Source organism: Choloepus didactylus, chromosome 19 (genome assembly GCF_015220235.1).
Source record: "Choloepus didactylus isolate mChoDid1 chromosome 19, mChoDid1.pri, whole genome shotgun sequence".
Taxonomy (NCBI): domain Eukaryota; kingdom Metazoa; phylum Chordata; class Mammalia; order Pilosa; family Megalonychidae; genus Choloepus; species Choloepus didactylus.
The window spans coordinates 14580766-14607438 of NC_051325.1; the positions used below are offsets into that span (position 1 = coordinate 14580766).

At 46.1% G+C, this 26673-nt stretch overlaps 1 protein-coding gene across 2 annotated transcripts in view; it reads right to left on the minus strand.

Annotated features, from left to right (window-relative positions):
* The window catches only part of SLC24A3 (solute carrier family 24 member 3), a 561375-nt gene that overhangs the window by 13338 nt on the left and 521364 nt on the right, over positions 1-26673 (minus strand). For both annotated transcript variants that reach the window (XM_037811901.1, XM_037811900.1), the window contains 6 exons: positions 24824-24957; positions 22814-22974; positions 21819-22089; positions 12509-12675; positions 9577-9691; positions 8493-8605 (listed from right to left, as the gene is read on the minus strand). In XM_037811901.1, coding sequence (XP_037667829.1) covers positions 8493-8605; positions 9577-9691; positions 12509-12675; positions 21819-22089; positions 22814-22974; positions 24824-24957 — 961 coding nt within the window. The remainder of the gene's footprint in view (positions 1-8492; positions 8606-9576; positions 9692-12508; positions 12676-21818; positions 22090-22813; positions 22975-24823; positions 24958-26673) is intronic.

Below are 26673 nucleotides of genomic sequence, written 5' to 3' on the forward strand. Positions count from 1 at the left end.
ACATGTGTCACTTCCTCAGGAGCCTTCCAGACCCCCCAGCCCCTGTCCCTGCTGCCACATCTCCCACATGGAATGTCCTTAGAATAAGCACCACACTTGGTTTTGGAATTGTGTGTTTAGCCGTTGTCTCCTTCCATAGGCTGTAACTCTGGGAGCACAGGGCAGAGTCTGTGTGGCTTACTGCAGCACCCCAACAACAGTTACCCCCAGCTTAGCACACAGCAGTCATTCAATGATCAAAGCAAGAAGGAGCGGGCAGAAGGTGTGGATGAGGACGTTTCTGGTGGCCTTTTCCTTTTTAAGAATCTGTGGATTCTGCAGGCAGGACATACTGGTGCACTCTTGCTTGGGAAGACAAACATCAGGCTCTCTTTTCCCCTCCACTCGGAGTCACGGTACATTTCCAAGTCGTAGTGTAGAAATCTGCACTTTGCCTTGGCTTCCTGAAGCTGCCTGGCAACATGCTCTGTTCTCCTAGAGCTCATTGCTATTATGGGACAGGATGTGCTCACTTTGAAACTAGCAAACCCACAATTGTGTCTTATCTTTTATTAGCAACTGAATTATTTGATAAAACTAGCTTTTATTCATATTAAATCCTTTATATGTATGTAGTAGAATAGTCAAACCCTAAATGAACTGTAATCCAAAAGTGTGCTAATCTTTGATATAGCCAGAAAGCAAACACTTAAAATATAAAAAGCCTCTGAACTATAGTCTGTAACTTTTGAAGTAGCCAGAGGCAAAAGACTGCAACTACTGTAAGGCATGGGATTGCAATTCAATAGCAACACCTTAGGAAGTACATATATATAAACTTACCTGTAAATGTAAGTTTCTTAAAAAATGTTAACACTTCTTAAAAACTTATAACTGGCACTGCCAGGAAATGCAGCACACTCTTATCTTGTCTTAGTGTCTGTTAACCTTTGAAGCAGTAAATACTTATAACCCAGACACCTGAATGTTTAGATAATGACACCTTATGTTGTAACTCATGACTAGCTCTTATCTTAAGTTTACAACCCTGAAGCCTGGTCCCCAGCACATAACCCCCTAATAATTATTAAAATGACATGTGTCAGCCCAGAATTAACCACCATGCTCATTACCCTAAGCCTGCCTCCCTCTGTCTGAAGACTATAGAACTCTCAAAGTTTCTGCAACTCAGGGAGACAGAGCTGAGGTTTTAACCTCCTGTTCTCCTTGTGCTGTGCACCACAAGTAAAGTTATTTCTCTCTCTGAAATCCCAATGTCTCAGAATTGGTCACTGAGCATGTCAGGCAGAGAATCCAAATTTGTCTGGTATCAATTTTCCACACTTTGATTTTTAGAAATATTTATTTCAGGCACTTAATCAGGTAGCTGCCTTCGGAATAAGCCACAACATGCTAAGAGATGTCAAAATCTGTGAAACCGCCTTCATTCCTTACCACCAAACGCATGAACCTAATATGCATGCAACAGCTGTTTTGGTGTTAATTATCTGATAATTATGACTCGAAGTCCCGTCTAGTTGAAATGGAAAATTGCTTCAGAATTGTCAGCAGGTCCCTCGTCAGGGCAACAGAGACCACTAAACCAACACGGGCTGCCCACTTCTGATGTCAGGGACACAGAAGGATGTCACAGGGTTAACGCCCAGCTAAAGGGAAAGACTCCTGAGTGGCCTTTCCAAAATGAAGCCTGCCTTGTGGGAGAAGCTGGCGCAGAGTTGAGGGCAGACCAGAATACTTGCAGCAAATAAGCCCTGAGTTTGCGCTTTCCATGAACCTGGAACTATTTTTCTGAATAACTTCTCCATCTTAGCCTGAGGCTCCGCAGGCAACGCCCCTAAATTTGGCTGGGCACGGGGAGCTGGACCCCCAGAGCCGCTGACAAAAGCCATGGAGAGACCCACGGAAGGCGGTGGGAATCGGGACAACCACGTTATCCTCAGGAAAGTTGCCCCCTGGATCCTGAGTGGTTCCTCCCGCCCCCTGAAAGGAGCCCACCATAGAAACGTCACTCATTGTGGCCCTGGGTGCCAGAATGTTCCTAGGACTTCTAGAAAGGGAACCTGGGGGCCAAGGACTCACTGCCCATCCAGTCCATTCTCTCTTGATATAAAGTTGAAGAGGCTACCTAAGTCTTAATAAGCAGAGCCTGTCCTCTCTTTCAGAAAAGATTCAAACTCACGGATAGGTCTGGTCTAAAATTCCACCCCAGCCATCAAGTCCCATGCTCCCGTGCCCATGGCATCCATGGGCGGCTGCTGCTCTGGGTGCCATGTGCTTTCTTGTAAAAGTTCCCTTCCTTCTTGTTTGGCCTTTGGTGCTTTGGGGGGAAAAAAAATCTCACTGCCTTCTTCCTGCCCCTTGGGCCTTGGTTTCCTGATCTGCAGAATGGGCATAAGAGTTGCATTGCACTTGGAATGAAGCCTGGAATTTTATAAAGGTTGGGTGGTCCTAGGGGGTGCGGCCCCTGCCCAGCCTTCTGGACCCCCAACCCTCCTCCGCACTCGCCCTGCCTTTGCCTCTGTGGCCTTCTCCCCTTCTCAGAACACATCAGCCTCAGCGTCTTTGAACTTGCAGTTCCCTCTTCCTGGAATGCACCCTCATCCCACCCTGTCCTCCCCACCCTTGCCACCCCAACTCTCCACATGGCTAGCTCCTTGTCATTCATGATGTAGCAGAGAACCGACCTTCCTTTCCCTCTAATTCAGAGTGATACCCACCCTCCCACTCTACTGCATCACCCCGTCTCACTGTCAAAAGACTTTCACTCTCTGAAACTAGCCCACTCTTGCATTTGTTCACTGAGGTACCAACTGTCCTCCCCTGGCCAGGTGTAAGCTCTACGAGGGAGGCTCTAGTCTCTCTTGTTCACCTCTGTGTCCCCAGCACCTCAACAAGCTCCCGGCACACAGTAGGTGTGCAGAAAGCATTTGTCAAGGGAATAATGCCTTCCCTTACTTAGCTGCTGTAAGGATTAGATGAGTCCATGTGTTGCACCCGGTCCCCACAGTGTCCGGCACATGACAGGCGCTCAATGGATGTAGCCACTGCTGTTCTGTTTGCCCTCCTGCTCTCCTCTTGGGCCAGCCTATTCTTCCAATCTGCTCTGTTCACATGTCTCCCTCCCCAGGAGAAGTGATGCTGATGGAAAAGTTAGGACTCATCCATTCATCCATCCACCCTCCCACCCATCCGTCTATCCATCCATCCATCTACTTGTCCATCCATCCATTCATCCATCTACCTGTTTGTCCATCCATCCATCCATCCATCTTTCCATCCATCCATCCATGCATCCATCCATCCATCCATCCACCCACCCACCTGTCCATCCATCCATCCATCCACTTGTCCATCCATCCATCCATCCATCCGTCCGTCTTTCCATCCATCCATCCGTCCGTCTTTCCATCCATCCATCCATCCACCCACCTGTCCATCCATCCATCCATTCATCTACCTCTTTGTCCGTCTGTCCATCTGTCCGTCTGTCCATCCATCCATCCATCCATCCATCCAAACATTTGCTGAACACATTCTAAGTGCCAAGCACTGCGCTAGACACAGAGGGAACAGAAAGTGAATGAGACAGCACAGTCCCTGCCCTCAGGGAGATCACCTCTCTAAGGAGAGACACAGACCGAAGGGCAAAGTTAAGCGCTTTGACAGGAGCTGCTAAAAAACACAAGTGTGCCACCTGACTCAGGCCTGCTGTGACATCTAAGCTGATACCTGAAGGATGAGCTGGAGAAGGGGACAGCAGGAGCCCCTCGTGGGGACTGCTGTCACTCCCTCTGTGAGGGAATCTGCTTCCCGATGGCCATTTTGTGGGACCCCCGACCTTCCAGGGAAACAGAAAGGCACAGCTGGGCCAGGCCAATTCTGTGTTGCTGTTTTGGTCTACAACTACTAGGCAAAGAGGTTGTCTGTACCAGCAAAGTTTTCCAGAAATTTCCTTCTTTACATGCTAGCACCTCAACTGCTTTTGATGAAAATATCTGATTCTGAAATGTATTGTAAACTTGATGCTCATTGTATATATGGGATATAATTTAACTTTTTTTGATGACTCCGCATCACCATCATGAACATAAATTATTTCACTGGGCTGAAATATGGCCACAACCTCAGGTGCTACTGACATATGAGGGATGGCTTGCTCCTACAATTGAGGAAATAAAACGTAATTTTTATGTATACAAATAAAACATGTCCACTATGTATAAGAATGGCAATGGGTACAGTGTGGATGGCAAAGATGAGGTGGACAAGGCTTGAAACTTGGGAAGGAGCAGATAGATGTGATGTGTGGGAAATACTGTGAGACGGTGTAGGAAAGAGAACGAGTCAGCAGGGACGCAGGGAGAAGAGATTCTGTGCAGTATCCGGGAAGTGCCTGGAAGGGTTAAAGGAGTTAGGCAAGTGGGCAGGACTTGGGGTTTTCTTCTGCTCATGGGGTTTCTTCCCTGGCTGAAGGCCCCTTCAACCAAAGACAACAAGCTATCCCAGTAAAATAAGTAAGTAGCATTTCAAAGAATGCTACTAGGTCCTGGGTGGTTCCATTTCTGTCACTTAAAGATTTGGCCGACCCAGTTGGCCTGTCCCTGCTTCTTGCTCATTTACATTTCAGTTTTGACTTTAATTAGCATGAAAATGCTTCCTGAGAGTGAAGAAAATCACTACTTATGAAATACAAAGCTCTAGAATACACAACTTTAACAGAAATACAGTTGTGGCTTCTTAATGGTTTCTAAGTTGTATTACTGAAAAACCAGAATTTTTTCCTTTGAATCTTTAAAGTCCACAATGGAATCTTCTTTGCAACAAATAGTGCTGAGTCAACAGGAAATCTACATGCAAAAGAATGACGTTGGACCCCCTACCTCACACCATATATAAAATGAAATCTCCTAGATTTCCCTGGAATTCATGAACTGTTTGTAGACCAAATTATTGAATTTCTGCTTTTAAAAGAGAGGCCTACATTGGGCATTTGTATCCCTGGAATATAATGAAGATCTCTCTGGCATTGGTTACAGAAACAGACGGTGGCATCTGGGTGAAAATGCAACTTGACCCACCTTTCTCTAGAGTCTTCCCAATCAAAAGTCTCCCCCAAGAACATACTCCTGCATGTCACAGAGGCTGATCATAAACCAAGAAGCAACCTGTCACTTCTACACTTTCCCTTCAGTTCAAGGATAAAGGCAACCTTCAACCCCAGGACTAGAGTCGAGTGCTTCTTGTACAATTCTAGCAGAAGGATCAAAGTGATCCAATTATGTCCTCTTGAGATGAGAAATGTGAATTTGCGCCAAATTTCTAATATGGTCAGAAATTTTGTCTTCACAAAGTCACCTTGTCTCTAGACTTTGGACCTGAAAAGGGTATGTTTTCATGGCTGTGGGTGTTACTGATATGAGAATAATGTCTAATGTTCTTTTCAGACAAGAGTGCTTGGAGAACATTAGAAGGAAGAGACCAGAAGGCAGATCCCTATGGGGGTTATTTATGGTGGACAATGTGCCTAATACAGTTGGAATTCCAGGGCTGATAACCATGCTCAGTTGGGAAGATTAGTTTACTTTCAAGATGAGCTCTGAGTTCTAGTTTTGAAAATTTTGGATTTCTCCCTCCATGACTGCACCCTGTAATATCAGTAAGGAAAAAACAAACATAATGGATTTCAGGGATATTGAGAAGATTCTCACTCTCTGTTCCTGCCTGTCCATTCTTCACTGGAGCAAGTCAACATGGAAAATTCTTAATGATCCAGGGATTCGTTTTCCAGGTTGTTTACTGCTCAGTTTCTTTTCTTCTTTTTGCTGCCTGCTTTTTAGCCACCATCCTCCAGTCCTCACCAGAGGTGACAAATAGTTGTTGAAATGCAGATAGGTCTGAATTTCACGTCTCCATGACTTTGAGAAGAGGTAAGTAGGAAAGTGAAACAAACCGAAGAATAAACCAGGGGGAATGGTGACGTCCTCAACAGATCCAGACCCAGGGCTCTGAGCTGGATTCAGGGGCAAGGAAGCCAGGCTGGGTCTGGAATGTCAATGAACACGGAGTCTAAGGATGAATCAGGAAATGAAATGAGTGACTGAAACTCACATTTAAATTAGAGTACTTGCTGGGAGGGATGAGACACCCAAGACATAGTATGATCAAGTAACAACAGAGGGTCACTAAATATTTCCTAGGGCAGTGAGGTGGCATTAATGCAGGGCTTTTGTTTGGAGGGGGCCATGCAGATTTGGGGCCACAGTTGCATTGCTTGATGTACCAAAGGAAGGCTGAATAAGGAGCCAGTAATCTCCCTTCTCTACCCCTCCTCCTGCAGCATGTCTCTCCCTGAAAATAACAGTGAACCACATTTTAAAAATGGATTTGTTTGAAGGTGCATTGAAGTCTTAGCCCACCCAGTGCCCTTGTGTCTCAGTCCGGACCTGAACTTTCCCTCTAAGTTGCAAAAGGCGAGTTGGAGAAAAATGGATGGAAATGCAAGGGAAGAGTCATCATGGTTAAAGTAAACTCAGTGCATTTATCGTGGCTTGAGTACATATATGTGTATATATACACACACTCACACATACACACGTGTGTACCACAAGGAAGGCAGGTGTGCATAAGACTTAGTGTCCACCTCATGGAGCTTCCTAAGGTCAGAACAAGAGGGTGCCACGAAGCTGTCCCTGAAACTCAAGAATGAAGTTAGGATGAATTAAAATATAAGGAATATCGTTATTCTCATTAATTGTCAAATGAGCCCTCACACGATCTGGCCCCTGTCTACCACCCCAACTGCATCTCAAACGATACTCCCTGTTCTTCATTCACTCTGCTCTATTTACACCGCACTCCTTTCTCTCTCCCACATGCCAAATGCATTCTGGCCTCAGGGCCTTTGCACTGGCTTTTCCTCTTGCCTGGAATGACTGTGCTCCCTCCTGCCGCATTTCTCCATGGCTGCAGAGTCCAGCTCCAAGTCACCTCCTGACAGCAGCTTCCCCAAACCCCCAATGTAACTTGGCCCTCCTTCCAGCATGTCATCACCTGACTTCATGAACAGCAGAGAAGAGGCCTCCACTGCTGAGAACACACTCTGCTTCCTTCCATCTCCTTTGGCTCATCTTCACTCTTTGGGGAAATCTTCCAGCCAACAGGGAACTTCACAGGAATCAAAAACATGTGGCCTTTCTGTACTGATTTCAATTCTGATACAACCAGCAGGACACACCTTCCCTCGCTGAAATGCCCATTAACCAAGCAACTCTGAAGACGGCCATCAATAGATAAAATGAGCAGTAATACTTTCTGAAGACTACGTAGTTACTTACAACACCTTGTAAGATGGACTAAATGAATGTCCAGGATCATATTTACGGACACACCCAGAGCTGGGTTGGGTGGAAAAACTCCAGAGGCCCAATACAGCTTTCTTCCTGATGCAGAAAGAAATCTCTAGCTGCAGTTTCTTCCTCAGTCTCTGGACAGTGCCTGGGACAGAAGCTTCCACTTGGAGAGGAGGAAACATTTTGGCGAGTTAGGAAAGAGCGTCACTGTCAACCTGGACCATGTGTATCATCCACCTGAAGACTTACCAGGCTGAGCCTTGAGACAGAGCCCCGAGGCCACGAATGGAGGTTCTGGCTCTGTGGCTGGATCCCTGGCAGAGAGGGTATTTTAGTTTTCCAGGGCTGCTATGACAAATACCACACAATGGTTTGGCTGAAATAACAGGAACTTATCGCCTTATGGTTTTGGAGGCTGGAAGCCCAAAAGCAACATATCGGCAGGGCTTGCTTTCTCCTGGAATCCGTAGTGTTCCGGCAATCTGCTGTCATGCAATCTTTCTCTCCTCGTGTCTGCGCTTCTGATTTCTGCTGACCTCTGCCTTCTATGTCTATGACCAATTTCCTTTGCTTGTACAGACTTCAGCCCTATTGGGTTAATTCCCAGCTTCATTAGTTTGGCCACACCTTCACTAATAATAGCGCCCTCAAAGGTCCTATTTACAAATGGGTTCACACCCACAAGAATGCAGATTAAGACTTGAACATGTCTTCTGTGAGGCCATGATTGAATCCCCAACTGAGGGCACCTTGTATTTTGAAAGCTGATCATTCCATGTGCCATTTCCTTAGTGAATGAAACTGCTGTGCATGCAAAACAAACCCTAGAGTGGGGTTAGCACACCATGTTGCCTGGCCGAATCTGGTCCACCACCTGATTTTGTATAGCTGGTGAGCTAAGAATGGCTTTTACATTTTTAAATGATAGAACAGGAACAAAAGAAGCATAATATATCATGATATGTATTAAAATAAAAAAAGCCTGACTTTGAAAGGACTTTGATGAGGAGATTTCTTTCTCTCTCAATATTAGTATTTCCATTTGCCCCTTACCTCGAGATCCTTGTTGCGGTGGCCAAGCCAATTAAAAACAGATTCTGCCTAGTTGTGGATTTAAAAGAAGTCACGGAGGAAACTACTTACATAGGATCCGTAATCCACAGCCAGTGTCTGCAGAGCCCAGGGGAGCCCCAGGCCGATGAGGATGTCAAAGACATTGCTCCCGATGGAGTTGGACACGGCCATGTCCCCCATCCCTGCAAGGACACGAGGGCACTCGGGTCACGGAGCTGACCCCAAGGACCACTGTGGCCCCACACCAAGCTCTCCCCAGCCTCGGTCCTGACAGTGTTGCCAGTTCATGCGTTTGGTCCCTGGGCCATCGCTGCCCAACTCCACCCTTTGTAAAATGTGGAGATACAGACTCCATTGAGCTGTTGACCTTCACTTCAAATACGATCAGTGATCAAATGGAGGTGATTCCAAAAGCCAAGAATGGTTCCCCCAATACTGCAGGCTCCCAATAGAAAGGAACAAACTCAATGGTTCTATAAAGCGGCTCACCCGCTTAGCAGCCCAGATATTTTAGGATCATCTTCCACCTGCTCAACGTTGGATTCAGTGCCTCCACTAAACAATTGAGCAGTATTTAAAAAAAAAAAATAGGACTGCAGAATTTCATGAGGACTTCTTGTGAACATCGTGCTTGGTTTTATAGGTCCGCGTTACGTTTATTTAAAACACACAAGGCATATAAATTAGAGGGGATGCTGGGGAGGGAGATGACCCTCTGAGGGAGCCCATCTGGGATGTGGTGCTGAAGGAGGGAAGGAGCCACCACTCCCAGGGGTGCGGCAGAGGGTTAACCTCTCAGCCTCAGTTTCCTCGCCCATAAAACGAGGTGCCCTCACCTCATGGAGGAGGTGTTCAAATTAAATGAAATAAAGCACCTAAAATGTTCTTCTCACTGTGTGGCACTCAGGAAAGCCTGGCGCTCCTATTTTTAGTAATAGAAGGATAGTAATACAACCTGCAGAGGGGCGAGAGGACTGCCACCTGGAAAATGCCTCCCCCTTCCCTTAGGGGAGAACCTTCTGGCTTGGTTCCCAGGCCTTCTGATCCCTGGAAGTCCTCCACCGCCCCTTCCAAGCCAGGATTTGGTGCCCATGACTCACCCCTGGTGGGGAGCCATCCCTGTCTCCCCGACCCCCACCTGCCAGGGGCCCACCTTGTCTGGCCACGATGAGGCTGGCCATGCAATCGGGCACGCTGGTTCCGGCAGCCAGGAAGGTGATGCCCATGATGACGTCGGGGATCCCCAGAGTGTAACCGATGATGGTGACCTGGGGGAGGAGAACAGGAGCTGTCAGCCGGGGTCCACCTCGAGCCCCACCTGCCCACTGACTCCTTCTGACCAGAAACACAAAGGGCTACAAGTGGGGCTGTCTTTGGAGGGCAACGTCTCTGGTCTCCATTAATGCAGATGACGAAGAACGTCATGTGGGCTCTAGACAGGCTGCGGCTCGTGGAACTGGGCAGCTGCAGAGCTCATGTTTTCCAATAAGAGACTGGGGTGCTGTATGTGTTCCTGTCAGGTGAGGGAGGCAGGTTGAGAGCAGGGAAATAGAGTTTCTGGGAAAAGGGAATCTTGGGACAGAATATTTGAACTCAGAATGGTCCTGGGACACCCAGAAGGGATGGCTGCTAGGCTGTTGCTTGGAAGTTGAGCGTCTGTGTTAGGAGATGCCCAATGGGAATTTACCAGAACTGGAAAGGGGCTGGATTTTACACCACTCGGTCTTTCCTAGCCAAAGAAGCCATAATCAGCGTGTGCTCTCTCTCTCTTCTCTGTTCCTTAAAGCTCAGTAACAATGTCCCTGTCAGTCTCCTTGTCAACATCATCTTCTTCCCTGTAATAGCTCATGTTTATTTAGTACTTAGACTTGTGCTAAATGCTTTCCAGGGATTTTACCTTATTTAATTCTCACAACAAGCCTATCCATTGGAGGAAGAGCTACTGTCATCTCCATTTTTATTTCAGATGGAAAAAAAAAAAACCCTGAGGCCTAAGGAAGCATCTGCCCAGGTCACTGGCTGCCAGTAAATGGCTGAGGGGGGATTCCAAAGCAGCACCCACACTAACCCTCACGGACAGACCACTTTTAAAACAGGAGGGGCTTGAGCCAGAGAGTGGAAACACATAAGACCTGAAGATGTTTCCCCCATAATGTAAACAGACCCCATTTTTGCCTCTTATTTCCAGATGGGGAAACTCAGAGGAGAGCCGATGGCTAGGCACCACGATGGAGAGGCCAGTGGCAAAAGTAAACAGGTGGACAGACACAGACTCCTTGTGCATTGGCGTAAGGAGAGAACTTGCAGGAGCCGAAACCATTGGGTCATTTTAGGCTGCCACCTGATCTCGCTTGCTTTCCACAAAACTACAAGAAAACAGGCCACAGGCTGCCAGTGGCATCGTCTTCTCTCTGTTCCTCCTGGGCCAGGTACTGGAAGAGGCACCTAAGTGTGAAATTCTGACTTCACTCCTATGGCCACCACTGTGCCTCCCCTTCCCACTCCAGAGGTTTGGGGGACGTCTGTCAAAATCCACCGAGAAGCCATTCCTGCCCCCATTCAAACCACAGAAAGCACCTCATTTCTCTGAGGCACTGAATTTAACTTGTGGCTCAGGGCTTTCTGGCTTCCAGTCTCCAGGGAAGCAGATGCGAGATACAAATACATGATATTTCTATTTTGTTGCTCAGAGGAAGCTTTCCCTTTTGTGAAATGGAACTACACGTGTTTGGACTCGGGTCCATTTCTCCACTGACCCAAACTTCTTTTCTCTTTCCAACCTGCAGCTCGGACCCTGTAGGAGTCCGGTTTGGCTCAGCCGGGCTGGGCCTGGAAAGGAGCCGCGTGGGAGCTGTCAGGATTCCAGACGGTCCTGGCATTTTGGGGAACTGATTCTCCAGGTGGCTAGTGCCAGGACTCTTGTTTCTCCTTGCCTTCTCCCTTCCTCCTGGCCATTTCTCAGGACTTTGTCCTTCCACCAGAGGAGAAGGAGGAAAATAGAAAAGGGTGAAACTCAAATTAGTGTGTTTGCTTATGGACTTCACAGAAAACCACAGAGCATCTTGAGGTCAGGGACAGCGACACTGTTCCCCAAACCTGGAACAGAGAGGGCGCTCAATAAACATGTCAAACAAAAAGGGAGAAACCTCTGATGAAAAGGTTTGGGTTTTAAACAATGTGATCAGGGCAAGTGATAATTATCAGCAATTAGCGTCACAGTTACAAATCATCCCCCACAAAATAATCTCATTAAAATCTTTTTTAGCTCATGAGTTTAATTCTCCAGAATTTATATTACATTTCTGTCCAACACTCAAGCAACATTAATGTGGACTTGCATAATTTTGTCACAGCTTTAAATTTCTGCCCAATTTCAATTCTACTGACTTTGCTTTGCTCCCTAATATAAATGGACAATGCATTCTGGATGGCTGGATTCCCTAAAATTGCTTTTAAGCCATGGCCCTGCCACCAGTGCCAATCACTGAATCATTATTTCAGCCTCAGAAGGGACTACTGAATGGTCACTGAGTCTAACAACCTCATTTTGGGTTGAGGAAACTGAGTCTCAGCTAGGGGAGTGATTGTAATAGCTCGGATCATCATTCCTCAGTTCTTTGTGCCTTTCCTTCTGCCCTTTGCCCTGTGACCACACTGTTCTCTGCCAAAGGAGGAGACAACCCCCCGACTCTATTGATGTTGGGCGTGGCCAATGGGTAGAAGTGACAATGTGAGACACCCTGAGTTTCCACTTGCCTCTTGCATTCCAGGGATGCAACGTGAGAAGATCATTCCACCATAGCCACTGGTTCAAGGAAAATGAGCGGATCTGAACCTAACCTCCTCCCTGAAGCAATCTTCATTGTCCTGCAGCTCGTAGCAGGGCTGTAGACCCATGAGCAGGATAATAATGCTTCTGATTCTAAGCCACTCTGTTTAGGGGTGGTTTGTTACACAGCTTATTGCAGCAATAGCTGACTAATACAGTTACGGGACTGAAACCCCAATTCCTATTCCTCTCTAGTTGAGTACATTTTTCTCTCTAAAAAGATCTGGCAATGTCACAGGATCCCAGCTACACTCACCATCCACACCATCACGTAGGAGAAGGCAGCAATCCACAACGTGGAGGAAGCAAACGTCACCATGAACCATTTCTCCCAGCGGGGCTTGTTGCAGTTGGGTACAGTGAAGTACAAGACGAAACTCAGTGGCCAGGTGAACGTCCATTTTGCTATTTCCAATTTGCCAGCTGGAAAAAAAAAGGCAAAAAAGTATCATCCACCTTCACTTCTCTGCTCCACTAGCCCTTCGCATCATCTACCCACATTTATAACCCGATTGTACCAGTATCCAGTACCACGATGTATTTCTAATAGTAGCCGGTCTCCAAATAGTTTCTTAAAGTTGCATTAAGATTTGACATATCAGTTCTCTTAAGGTGGTTTTTAATGTTCTGTGTAAATGCTAACTCACCTCTAGAAAGAAATAGGTACACACATATGTACAGCCCACCTCATTCAAGACGCAGAACATCTCTGGACCCCAGAAAGTTCCCTTGTGGTTCGTTGCAGTCAACTCCCCACCCCATCACCATATATTCATTCTTCCTATTCTCAAACTGCAAATGAATGAAATCACATAGCATGCCTTTTTTGGCGTCAACTTTCTTTTATTTGACATAATGCCTTTTTGAGATTCAGTGATCCATCCCCTTTGCAGCCATGTAGCATTCCATTGTGTGTCTATACCACGATTTGTTCCTCCATTCTCTCGTGCAGGGGCATTTGGGTGGTGGCCTGTCTTAGGATCTTCCAACTAAAGCAGCAGTGAACATTCCCATACAAGTCATTTTTATAGGCGTGTTTTTGTTTCTCTTGGGTAAAAACAGGATGGGGGTGTGTGTGGAATTGTTGGGTCACAGGGTGGGTGTCTATCTAGCTTTGCAAGAAACTGCCAAACAGTTTTCCAAAATGGGTGTATCATTTTATATTCCCACCAGAGTAATAAAATGTTTATAAAATTCATTCCATACATTTTTGTACCAGTATCCAGTACTACGATGTATTTCTAATAGTAGCCGGTCTCCAAATAGTTTCTTAAAGTTGTATTAGAAAAGTTGCATAAAATCATTTCTAGCAACTCTTGGCTTTCTAGCTCCCTGGGATGACCAGGGCAGAGTAACCGAGAAGGTGAGAAGGGGGCTCTCTCCCTGGGCAGAGTGGGGGTCCAGTTTCCACTCTGTGGCTTATGAGTTGAGGGACTGAGTTTAGTAAATTCCCCAGGCCTCAGTTTCCTCATCTGTAAACTATGGCAACAGTAAAACTGCTGGGAGAAGTAAATGAAATGATACAGGACAGAGTCTGGCAATTCCTTGAGTAAAATGACCCTGGAATCATGCGCGATTCGTCCCTTCCTTTTGCCCCCTCCACCTCCACCCCTGGTGATATGCCAAGTGCTGCCCCAGTCCATCGGCATCTCACCGTCCCCACAGCCTGAGCCCTGCCAGGCTGCCCCGTCTGTGATCCAGCTGAGGACATGGCTTCCTACAGAGACCCCCTGTTTGCACACTTGGTTCACCTCCACCTACTCGCCACCCATAGCCAGAGGGATATTCTCAAAAAGCCAACTGGGTAATGTTACTCGCTATTTTAAAAGCTTTAAACCCCACCACTCTCCCCGTCATACTCTCCCGCCGCTTTGGTCTGCGGCTGTACTCAGACACACCAAGCCTCAGGAACTTGGTCATGTCACTCCCTCCGCCTGGGTCGCGGGTGTGTCTGTCATGCAGATCTCCCGACTTAAATCAGACCCCACCCACCTCACTCCTTACTCTTCAATCACCTGCTCTTATTTGCTTCCATGGTACATTTTTCCTGTCTCAAACTGCCAGATTTATTTGTTTCCTTGTTTACTTTCAATCTCCCTCCAACTAGAACATAAGCTGTGCAAGAAAAAAGGTTTTCTCTAGCTCATTCACCACTCTGTTTTGAACACCTCAAACAGCGCAAGGCATATAGTATATAGCATGTGCTCAGTAAATTTTAATAACAGTAAGAGCAGAAATATTAACTGTGAACAACCTAATTAGATAGACCAAAGAAAGTTATTTGTTTTTGAGAATCTGAGGGATCCCATTTACAAGTGTAGAACAAAGCAAAAAGAAAAAAAATGATTAAAAAAATGAGAAGTCTTTTCCTATTGGCTGCTACACACTGTTTTAGATTTAAGACTTGGAGATGGCCAAGTAAATGATGAGAACAGAACATCAAGACTGTGTTTGGCTGGATTAAAAAGCAGGAAAGCTGTCTGGGAGTTGTTTTGTGGAGGGCTTTCCAAGGCTACAGAATCCAGAATATGGCTGGATCTTGGGATCCCAAAGGCAGCCTGGGATTCTGCCAGTCCCTAAATCCTGCAACGTGGAGACAAGGCTTGTATCCACCTGGGGCTTTTGGGACCCCCTCATGGGTGGTTCCCGAGGCTACTTCCTTCCCAGGGAGAAAGAGGCAATAATCGAAAGTGATCAAGAAACAGGAATACAAGAGAAGCTGGCTTCAATTTGGCTCTGCTTCATTCTTCAGAAAATAAGGGAGAGAAGAAAAATGAAGTCATAACTTATGATTGCAAGAACTTGGAAAACAATCGTGGTTAGATAATGTGGCAAGCAGTACAATTTAGTGTCAACAAAGCTTTGGAGTCTTTTTCTCAGCTGTTTGAAAAATTCTGATTTGGTACTAGGAGGGCATACCTAGAAAACACAGTTTTCTTTGTTTTTAAAAGTGATACAGAAGCTTTCTTTAATGTATAACTTCGTTGTAACAACAACCTTAAAAGTAGAAATTCAATAAGCATTATCTGAAATATACCTTTAAATGTAATATAACTCCTTGAGCAAACCATGTGATACAGAAGTGCTTTCTAAATGACTTCTGAGGAGCAGGAACAATCAAATAAGAATCTCCACATTTTAGCTAGCCTTAATTTTCATTTCTGAATATAGGGCAAAAATGATTCCCTCTCCACTCTGATCCAGCAACACTTCGGAACATTTTTCTGTCTTTTGTTTCATTACCGCATGGTCCAAACAGAGCTCCACTGGGGTTAAGTTTATTCACTCATTTAATAAACATTTATGGAACATCCCCTCTGCCCCTCTGTGCCAGACCCTGCTCCAGGTGATGGGGATATGGCAAACCGAAAAGACAAAATCCCCGGTCCTCGTGGACCGTACACATGGAGATTATGGGATTTCATGTACGTCAGCCAGCAGCTTAGAGGGGAAGCAAGGGATGTGAGCTGAGGGCTTAGGGCTTTAAAGCATCCCACTGAGTATGACTTGGCTTTAAAAAGCAAAAGGACTTGTATCTAAATTAGATTCCTTATTAAGCCTTCTAGAAAGCTTCCTTCTACTGGGGAGAGAAAAATTCATTGCACAGTAGTTCAGACTGAGAGCTAAAAGTATATATATTTATTTATTCTGATTATAAAGGCAGTAAAAACATATATTATTTAAAAATGGAACATATTAAAAAATAAAATATAATCCCACCTAGGAAAACCACAGTCATATTTAGTGTATTTCCTTCCAGGCTTTTTTCTATGAAGTGTGTTTACCTATATACATATACACATGTAAATGTTCCTCTTTCTGCCAGTCAGCAGAGTGAGGCTTTCTTCACTTGAGAGAGAGGAATATATATGTACATTTATACGTATGTCTGTATATGCATATACTATGCACAGGTATATACAATGTATATACAAACACAAATATATGTATAGAACCTATATATATATATGCAGATATAAACCCAGGTTCCTTAAAGCTATGCATATTATATATGTATACAACCTGTTATATGTACACAACAGACACAAACATGTCACAAGTACATACTGTACCAATCATACACGTGAACACTGTACACATGCACATACATACACACCTACACATGGACACACATGTATGCACATGACATGTATATGCATGCACACACACATACATATATACCTATATTCATATATGCCCACACAATTATTTGTTTGCTAATTACACCTATGATAGTCAAGTCCTGCAGAGAAGAAAGCCCTGCAGTTGGATCACCACGAGAGGGAAAAAGGTCCACACCGTTGGGCTAACCTTTTTTAAGTCAAAGGAACCCAAAGAGGGCCCCTGGGACAGAATCCCCCTTCCCGAGCGCTCTCTACTCATCTGAGGGGCTGGCCCGGCCTGCCCACCACTGAAACGCAGCCAGCCTGCCGAGGCAGGGGGTCTGGCTGAGGACGGGGCCTCCTTGCTTTGGAGTGGAAGTACTGGAGTCCAGATGTGGGGTATCCTAGCAGCTGGTGGAGGGGAAGAACGGGTCATTGTTCCACAAGCCCATTCTCTATTTCAGAGGCAGAACCTGGCTCTGAATTAGGCTCCCCAAAGTCTCAGAAGGGCTGGGAAGTTTCCCGGCCTGAGCCTAGTTCTCCAGCCCCTCCTACACCAAGTGCGGCCTAGGAACCAGCAGCAACGGGGTCACTTGGGGCTTATCAGAACCTCAGGCTGCATCCACACCTGCTGAGTCAGTGCCTGTATTTTATCAGGCACATCCAGCTGGTGTAGAAGAACTTGGGATTCCACCTCTGATCTTGGAAGGGCCTGGGAATGAAGGAAAAAGCCCAAGTGGTGGCAAGAGCACACACAGCCTCATTTCCCCTCTTCGGTCTGGTGCCCACTGTGGGTTCCTACATCCCTGCTGCAGGCTTAGGCAGAGGCGGGGGAGACCTGTATCCACAGTTCTTAATGTCCAGAGGAGCTAAGAAGTGCTTCATCAAGCAACCTAATCACAGACACAGAGGGAGGAGAGCAGGCTTTCCCCAGATTCCTTGAAAACCCACAGTTATATCTGGGATTCATCTCATCCAGGAGAGAAATACGGAACAAGTAAACCAAAGGGGGCACTTTGCCACACTAAGTACGGCAGCCAGATCTCATCACATGTTCTAATCGTCCGATCTAAAGGAATGCACTTGGGGATTCCAGGCTCCCGTGATGCTAACACAGCATTCAGCAGCTTAGACGTCTTCAACTGGCCAAAGCATGTCTTTATCTTCAGTGCAGGACTTGAACAAAATAAGCATTCCTGGAGTTTAGTTATGGGCTGCCAATGATGGACTCCAAAAACAAGAGTTCTGGTGGATGGAATTGTAGATGCAGCCCCCTGAGATTCCACGCCTGAATTCTTGGGACCTGTGTGTATGATGAGCTGTCGCTCCTGTGATAGTGTGATGTTACATGGCGCAGTTGAGCTTCATACAGTTTGCTTATCCAGGTAGGCCTGATCGAATCACAGGAGCCCTCAGAGGCAGACAAGGAAGTCAGGGAAAGACAGCAGAAGGTGAAGCCAGAGAAGTGTGAGCAGGACTCGACAACCATTGCTAGCTTGAGGATGGAGGGGCCATGTGGCAAGGAACGGAGCTGGACTCTTGGGTCAGTGAGTAGCCCCTGGCTGACAGCCAGCAGGAAAATGGAAATCTCAGTCCTACAACCATAGGGAACTGCATCCTGCTCACAACCTGAATGAGGTGGGAAATGAGATCTTCCCCAAGGCCACCAGGAAAGAACGCAGCTCTGCCACACCTTGATTTCGGCCTTGTGGGACTCTGAAGATCCAGCCATGCCATTTCTCAGGGACTTCTGCACCACAGCACTGTAAGCCAATAAATGGGAGTGGTTTTACGCTGCTGGTCTGTGGCGATTTGTCACACAGCAAAGGGAAACTAAGACGAGGGGTTTGCAAAGGAGGAATGGAGAGTCTTATCATTTAACCTTCAAATGTTTTTTGTCCTGATTGATAGGGAGGAAACTGACCATGAAATTCATCCAAGGGTGGCAAAAGAGAAAAACAGGTATGCTTTAGTTTCCCAGCTACTAAAACAAATACCATAAAAGGGTTGGTTTCAAAGTGGGGATTTACTGGCTCACGGTGTGGAGTCTAGGAGATGCCCAAAATCAAGGTATCAACAAAATGATGCTTTCTCCCTGAAGACTGGGGGTTCTGGGGCTGGCTGCCAGTGTGCCTTGGTGTGGCTTTTCTGTCACGTGGCAATGCAGGTGGTGATGTTGTCTCCCTTCTCTTCCTAGTTCTGTTGTCTTCCAGTTTCTGGCTGCTCCCCATAGCTTCTCTTTCTCTATCTGAGCTTCACTCTGGTAATCTGAATTAAAGCCCAACCTGATGCAGGTGGGCCACACTTTAATGGAAGTAACATCTTGAAGAGATCCTATTTACAACAGGTCTACCCCCACCAGAATGTGGGCCAAGAACATATCCAAACTGGGGTGCACAATTCAATCTACCATGGTCCATCCTCTGGACCCCAAAAGATAGGTTCTTCCCACATGCAAAATACACTAATTCCATCACAACATCCCCAAAGTCTTAAGTTATTTCAGAAACAATGCTAAGTACAAAGTCTCATCAAAATCAGTTATGGGTGGGTTCATCCTGGGGCAAAATTCCTCTCTGTGGACATGTGAAACCTAGAAAATAAGTTACCTGCTTCCGATATATAATGGTGGGACAGGCATAGGATAAACATTCCCATTCCAGAAGGGAGAAATTGGAAGAAAAATAGGGGTCACAGATCCCAAACAAGTCCAAAACCCAGCAGGGCAAACTCCATTAGATGCCAAGGTCTGAGAGTCATATCTGGATGGATGTTTTGTCCTCCGGCTGGACTATGCAGCAGCTCCACCCCTTCCAAGCACTTGCACAGTCATCAAGCTCTCCCCAAACACTGGGGTGTAGATTCCTCCATCTCTGAGCATCGGGTGGTGGCACGCCCCTGAACTATAGGGTGCATGGCCTGCTCCTTTCAAGCACAAGGGCAGATGGCCTTCCTTCTCCAAGCACAGGGGCAGACTGGCCCTTTGCATACATGTGGGTGGGCTGGGTGGGCAGCTCCACTGACGCGAGGAGATCTTTTTGGTTTAGACCTTTGTTTCCATGGTTCTGCCCTTGAAGCCACTCTTCCTTCAATTCTCTTCCTTTTAGGCCAGGCTTGCAGTGGTTCTGTGCATACAAATTTTATGAAAACCTTGTTTGCTTTGCATGCAGTTCAAGTGGGTCCAAGCCATCAGACAGTAGAACATCCCATGGATCCTTCCTGGATAACTGAATTTCCAATCCTGACTTCCACTGAAATGGCTGAGTAGATCCATGTTCAGTTAAACCCTCACATGGAGCCCTATTCTCCTGGGACTCGTTTTCTGGAAGCTCAGGGAGGTTCCTGGTAGAGCCGCTTCTGGCACTCGTCTCAGAGCACATTATCTGGATAAGTCAGAATTTGCCAAACCATCAATTTCTGGTTTCTTTGTGCAAGAATTCAGTTCTCAGCTTATCCCTTCCCTCTTGCATTTTACTATAAGCTGCAAGGAGAAACCAGGGGGCACCTTCTGCCTTTAACTTGGAAATCTCAGCTCAATATCCAAGTTCATTGCTTACAAGTTCCACTTCTAAGCCAACATCAAAACACAGTTCTGCCAAGTTCTCTGCCACTTTATAGCAAGGACTGTCTTTCTTCCAAATTCCAATAACACATTCATCATTTCCCTCTAAGGCCTCAGCGGAAGCACTTTAACATCCATATTTCTACCAATAGTCTCTTCAAAGCCATCTAGGCCTTTTCTAACAAGGACCTCACAATTCTTTCAGCCCCTACCCATTAGCCAATTCCAAACCTTTTTCTATATTTTTAGGTATTTGTCACAGCAGCACCTCACTTTCTGGTACCCAAAACTGTTTTTGTTTCCCAGTTAAAACAAATACCATACAGTGGGTTTGCTTAACAACAGGAATTTATTGGCTCACAGTTTCGAGGCTAGAAGAAGTCCAAAACTGAGACGTAAGCAAAGCACTGCTTTCTTCCCAGACTGTGGCGTTCAGGGTTGGTGATCTTTGATTCTTGGCTCTTCTGTCACATGACGATGCACATGGCAGCACCATCTCTTTTCTCTCTGGTTTCTTTTGATGTCCCGCTTCTGGCTGCTCCTCATGGCTTCTCTTTCTGTCTGACTTTCCCTTTGCTTATAAAGGACTCCAGTAATCCAGATTAAAGCCCAACCTGATTCAGGTGGGCCACACCTTAACTGAAGTAACATCTTGAAGAGATCTTACTGACAACGGGTCCCCACCTACCAGAATGCAGACCAAGACCAAGAACATGTCCAACTTGGGGTACACAAGTCAACCCACCACAAGACAGCATATATTTCTGCTATGAAGATATCCTACTAACAAGTAATGACTGAACTTTACCTGGGGAGGTTCAGAAGTTTGGGGTATAGGAATCCGGATATTTTCTAATTAGTTCTGGCAAGTGCTTGACTGAGGGTGAGGAGATCTTATGACCCTAAGGGATTAGCCATTCTAGGGTCTGAGTTTGACTTGCTGTCATCCAAACATACAGGGGCCTTCAGAGCAAGAAAGACCTTGGATACAAAAATAAAACAGAACTCTGATGCTCCCTACTTAAGTCCCACTGTTGGATGGTCTTTCATACGGATTAAGCCATCCATCTTCAGAGCGTTCTCTTTTCTGTTCAGAGGTGGCCCAAGTTAATCAAGTCTCACCCACTTGACAGTGAATGAGCACTGGGTGAGTTCACTCTTCCCTGCCAGGGGAGACAGGGGGCTGGCCAACTGCAACCTCCCCAGCACCTTGTAAAGGGAGGGGGCAATGACTTGTGGAAACTTCCAGGACACCAACAGCAGTGTAGTTTCCTTCTCTCCTGACTGCTGCCTCCCATGAGGCACTTGGCCATGCCTCACCTTGCCCACCCCACCCCATCTAGTAGTGGAAGAGGTGGACCAAGCCCAGTAATTCTTTCTACTTGCTAGACATGGCAGATCAGGAGACAGCAGGGAACTGAACAGGGTTAAGGGGCAGGGAGTGAGAAGAAGACAGGAAAACTGGGACCACTTCACACTTCCTCCAGGACAGCTGCCCTGGCCAACTGTAATGGGACAGGTGGAGGTGAGTCAACTCTCCCCTTGAAGCGTCAAGTTGCCTGCTGACATGCTGACATGCCGACATGGGTCATGCATGCTTCCTCCTTAGCACCCGCGAGGAAACAGGGCCTTCTTCCACTAAATGAGGGCCTTTTCCCATAAAATGACAATAAATTACACCCTTGGTCAAAGAGTGCAAATTTCAACAAATGATTATATGTCACCATCCTGCTCATATTTGGACTCTTTGCAACAGAGTCCTGCCCACTGTCAAGGCTCAGTATACATATATTTGTGTTCACATAGAGATATTTCTTGGAGGTGAATAGCAGAAAGATCATCAAAGCCAAGAGCATCCATTCAATAGCTCCCCACCCCAGCCCAGATGTAGGACCTCTTACAGGGGGGATCAAATGGCGTGTACGGTCCTTCGTCATCGTCCTCATCCTCCTCTTCCTCCTCGTCGTTCTCGTTATTCTCATTGTCCTCGTTCTCATTCTCTGTCTCGTTGCCAGCCTCGGCAACAACGTCATCCCTCCGGGTCCCATTCACACCCCTGTCTGGGGCACCGCTGGGCCCTGTCCCGTTCTCCACCGTGTGCTTAATTGGGATTTTGATGGCCACCTCGGATTCTCCATTGGCATAAGCCCTGCTGTTTATTAGTCTTTGTCTCTGGAAAGAGAAAGGCACACTCTTACCATGGCCATAGGGATTGCAAACATGTTAAACTCAAAACACGAGCTCTTGGGCTCTCTCCCGGGAATCCAGCAAGGAGAGGCTTCCAGAAGACTCTGTGGTCATGTTTCAAGGGATCTCTCAAGTAGTAACCAACTCAAACAACCTCCTTGTAGGAGGAAGGAATAACCTTTCAAGGCTCACTGGAACTTGCAAATCCCTTTAGAGGAAAATTCCCATGTCTAGGATGTGTTTTTCTATCAGAGTCCCTGATTCCCTGTGCACTGTGGTGGTCTTTCTTCTCCAGATCACAGGAATCCCCTGGTGCAAACCAATGTGTTTGGACTAATGTATCAATAAGGCTGCCACTCTAGAGAAAACAATGCACATGAAAATCCAGGTCAGAGACTCTGTATTACTCTAAGCCAAGGTAGCCTTCATTTTGTAACTACTTTTGTGTTAAGTTCACATCATGGGTCTTATCCAAACTGAAGATGAAGAGGAGGGGACAGGAGAGTTTATCTACACAACTGGGAGCTAAACTGTGTCTCTCAAAATGTGGAGGGAAAAACAAAATGCTGGCCCAGTCAGCAAAGATGGGTGAGGGATATCATTGTGTTAAACTTTGAGTCAGAAGTTTCTAGTTTAAAACCAGGGAACTTTCTCCCTTCTGATTTCCTACCCCCACCCAGCAGTAAATGGACTGGACTTCCCCAGATACCTCATTGATTAGCATGCGGCTGGCCATGGACAGCCGGGTCTTGGGCGGAAAGTGGCTTGTGATCATGATTCGAAGACCAGCCTCGGAGAAAGAGAGCTGGTGTGGGTAGGCTGACAGCAGCTCGTCCACCATGATCACTGATGCTTTGCGGTGGAAATTGGCTAGGGAAATGAAAAAGCATAAAACAAAATAAAATAGCATTGAGATCAAGAGCAGAAAAGAGGTATTTATTCAATCTTCCCTTCCCTCTTGCCCATTCTCTCTCCTTCTCCCCACCTCCCTCCCATTCACCCACTCACCCATCCTTTCACCCATCTACCCACCAACCCACTGACCCATCTATCCATCTATCCACCCACCCACCCACCCACCCATCAGGGAGAGTTACAGTGGGCAAAATTTGGAGAAGAGTTAAAATCTTCTTTCCACGGGGTCCACTGATTACCCTTTCAAAATAACTTGAAACAATTTAAGTATCATTCACCAGCATGGTAAGAATGGGTGCTAACATAAGGGAATTTCTCCTGCCTTAAAGGATTCTTTCCCACCATTCAGATCTAAGGCATAGAAAAGATCCCTTCCCACCCCGACAATCTTCAGTAACCTTTCATGCCACCCAAATGTCAGCAACATTCATACCGAGCTACAGAACTGACTTTCGTGCCAAGTGGAGAACTTGACAAGGGAAACATACATCCCCCCAAGACCAGCCTGTGAGCAGGGCTGACAAGTGGGTGAGGTGGGGAGTGAGCTGGCCACATGACAGAGGCCAGAGGTCCAGAAGGGGGATCGGTGTAAATCTTGTGTAAAAATCGGCTAGGAGACCTGAAAAATAAGTTTCACCAAGACCCAAGAGTTCTCTCTCTGAATGAGTAATTTTTGCACATGGAGCATGGGCACCTGGCTACAGTCTCTCATTGAACTTGCTCCTGTTTTCCAAGCCACTAACTCATGAAATGATCTCTGGCAACACTGAATAGTATTAGGTAGCTCTCTTTGGTTCCCTGAGAGTATTCCTTTCATGGTTAGAAACTACCCAGAAAAGAAGAAACAAAATGAAATTCTCATGTGGAGTGGGACTAAATATGCTTGGCTTTTGTTAAACTTGGATATAATTGTTTAGAAAAACATATCAAGCATTTGATGGTTAAAATCTAATAATTACCCAGAGATTTTAATGCAAGAGAAGTACTTGAAATTAACCTATATATTTTCTAATTTCTTTTTTTGATTTTTTTTTCCTGCTGCAAAGCAGCTATATGGGACTGAGAGGAAATCAACATGCACATTTCAAAGGGAAAATTAAAAATAAATCAAATGACACATGAAACACATTCTGTCAAAATTCAGTGACATTTTCTGGTATTCCTCTAAAAAAGAATATTATTTATTACACAGTACCATATTATTTCCCTTAATATATCAAGTGCTTTATAAGAATCTTTAAAATGATATGATTACTTTTTAAAAAGGTAATTTTCTATTCCATTTTGCAGATTAGAAACTGAGGTAATGTAATCTGAAAGTGAATTTGGATATAGTAATAATAATAACAATGAATGGAATATCATGCTAAACTCTTTAATGTACCTTATCTTCTTTGCTCCTAAAAGTGATTCTATGAAGTAGGTAAAATTATCCCCATTATAAAGAAGAGAAAACTGAGGCTCAGAGAGGTCAAGTTAACTTGCTTCATGGTACAAAGCCAGGATGTGGCAAAACTGGTACCTGAAACCCCACAGTGTTCTCTCCTCAACCATGCAGTCCTTATGTCTCTGCATCACTCCCAGCCAACGGTTTGCCCAAGCACTACCCGGGGGCTTTCTGAGTTGGCTCATCACCAGGTATGGGACTGCCCAGGATGTGGCAAAGGGATGGCGGGAAGACTGGAACCTTCACTCCCCTGGCCCAGCCCCCTCTCTCAGACCAGCCAGGGCACCCAATGTAGGGCTGTGAAAGGGGACAGGTGGGCTTGTGGTCCTCCTTGGACGCAGGTTTCTCCTTGGTTACCTTTCTTAAGTAGCACCACAGTTGCGTCGCAGTTGCTGCTGTCGTCAATTTCAGCATTGTTGGCCAACCCATTGACCATGTTCCCAGCTCCTTTTGTCCTCCTCTCGAAGCACTGGTGGATACAGGCATTGTATCTGAACAAAGCAGGAGGCAGAAAGAGCCCATCAGGGTTTGCTGTGCCTCCATTTTCCAATTCCTGTAGGAATGGTCCCTGGAGCACTCTCAGTCTAGATGCAATCTGTGGGACCCCATGCCTCCAGTTTTTACTATTGTTATTATTTTGTCAACCCATTTCCCCCTAGAATATACAACCTGCACCACTTTTCAATTTAAGGATATTCGTGGCAAGTTAAAATAAAACCAGCGCTGTATCAACAGATCATGGCACACTGCTTCCTTTCCAACCTCTTCAATGTTAATGGAGGTACATCTGGGATTGAGCCCCCTTACTCACAGTCTGCATGTGGTAGGGTTGTGGTAAGCCAGTGGGATGGTCAAGGTCTACCTCCTCTGGGCCCCATCTCCCGGGTCTTTGCTGTCAGGGACCAGCTGGGTGGGAGAAGGGAAGGTACCCCATCCACGCCACTACTCAGTGGCCGTGCTTCACGGTGCGCGTGTTACAGGCTGGGGAGCAGTCTAGTCCTCTAGCTGTCTATGGTTTCCCATGGTCCCAGGTTGTGAATCGTGAATCTCTGTTACTACTGCCATAATTCTAGGTCCAATGGGTTCTTGGCTATATGGAAAAAATCTTGCTGTGATACCCCAGAATGACTGAGTGCAAACATTGTATACTGCTTCTTACAGCAGACTTGTGTTGGAAGGGAAGAAGCTTATAGAAGTTCCGAGGATGTTTGTGGTGGCAAGTGTTCTGGTCCCTTTATCTTCAGTATTAGAAGATTCCCACAGAGTAAACCCAGGAAACTCATGGGCAAAGACAGCCAGGCAGAGTTTCCAGGGAACTGCAGGCTGCTACTGCTTTTTCTCCCATCCCAGAGGTAAAGGCTGTGATGCCTGACTGGGCACAGGTCAACACATCGACGTGTCCCACCGAGCTACGTCTCAGCCTCCAGGAGGAATGGCTCCTAGGCCTGGGGCTTCTCAGTGGCCAGCCGGAAGGCCCCTCGGGCTTGTGTTTCTCCTCCTCTTCCCCATCCCTTTGGCTGCAGATGCTAAAGCTCTCTGGTGTCTCTCCCAGCTCTACCCTTGTGCCTGATTCTCCATGTGTGGCTCTGGGGTGGGTCTCTCATGGGGACAGATGGCCATCGTGGAGACAGAAGGGACTGTCTGTGCCTGAGCCTGCTCTCCCATGCACCTCTTATCCGAGTCCTTGGGAGCTCGTGATTATTCTCCATTGCTCGAGGGAGAACAGACAGCTAGTCAAAAGTGATGGGTGGTGATGGCAGGGGCTGTGAAAAGGGAAATGGGCAGCCAATCCTGGGAATTCTCAGGATTTATAAGAGGAGGGAGATAGGATTACTACATCACTATTTCGCAACCCCAATAAAATAACGGATCCAGATATTAAGCATCAATATCTGGAAACATCACAAATGGAGAGACAGACAGATATCATGTGCCTCCTGAAGGAAGAACCCACCACCACTCAAGACCTAGTCTAACCTGAATCACATCAATTACTAACATACAGGACACACAGAGGGCAAAGCTGTGTGATCAACAAATGCCAAACTGTAGGAAACTCTGCAGGGCAAACAAGCTAGTTTTTTTCAAAGAATAAGTTACAAGGGGGAAAAAATAAACAGTAGAATTTATAGATTGAAAGAAACGGAAAAAATGGAACCACCAACTGCAATGCATGAGATTTATTTGGATCCTGATAAAAAGCAACT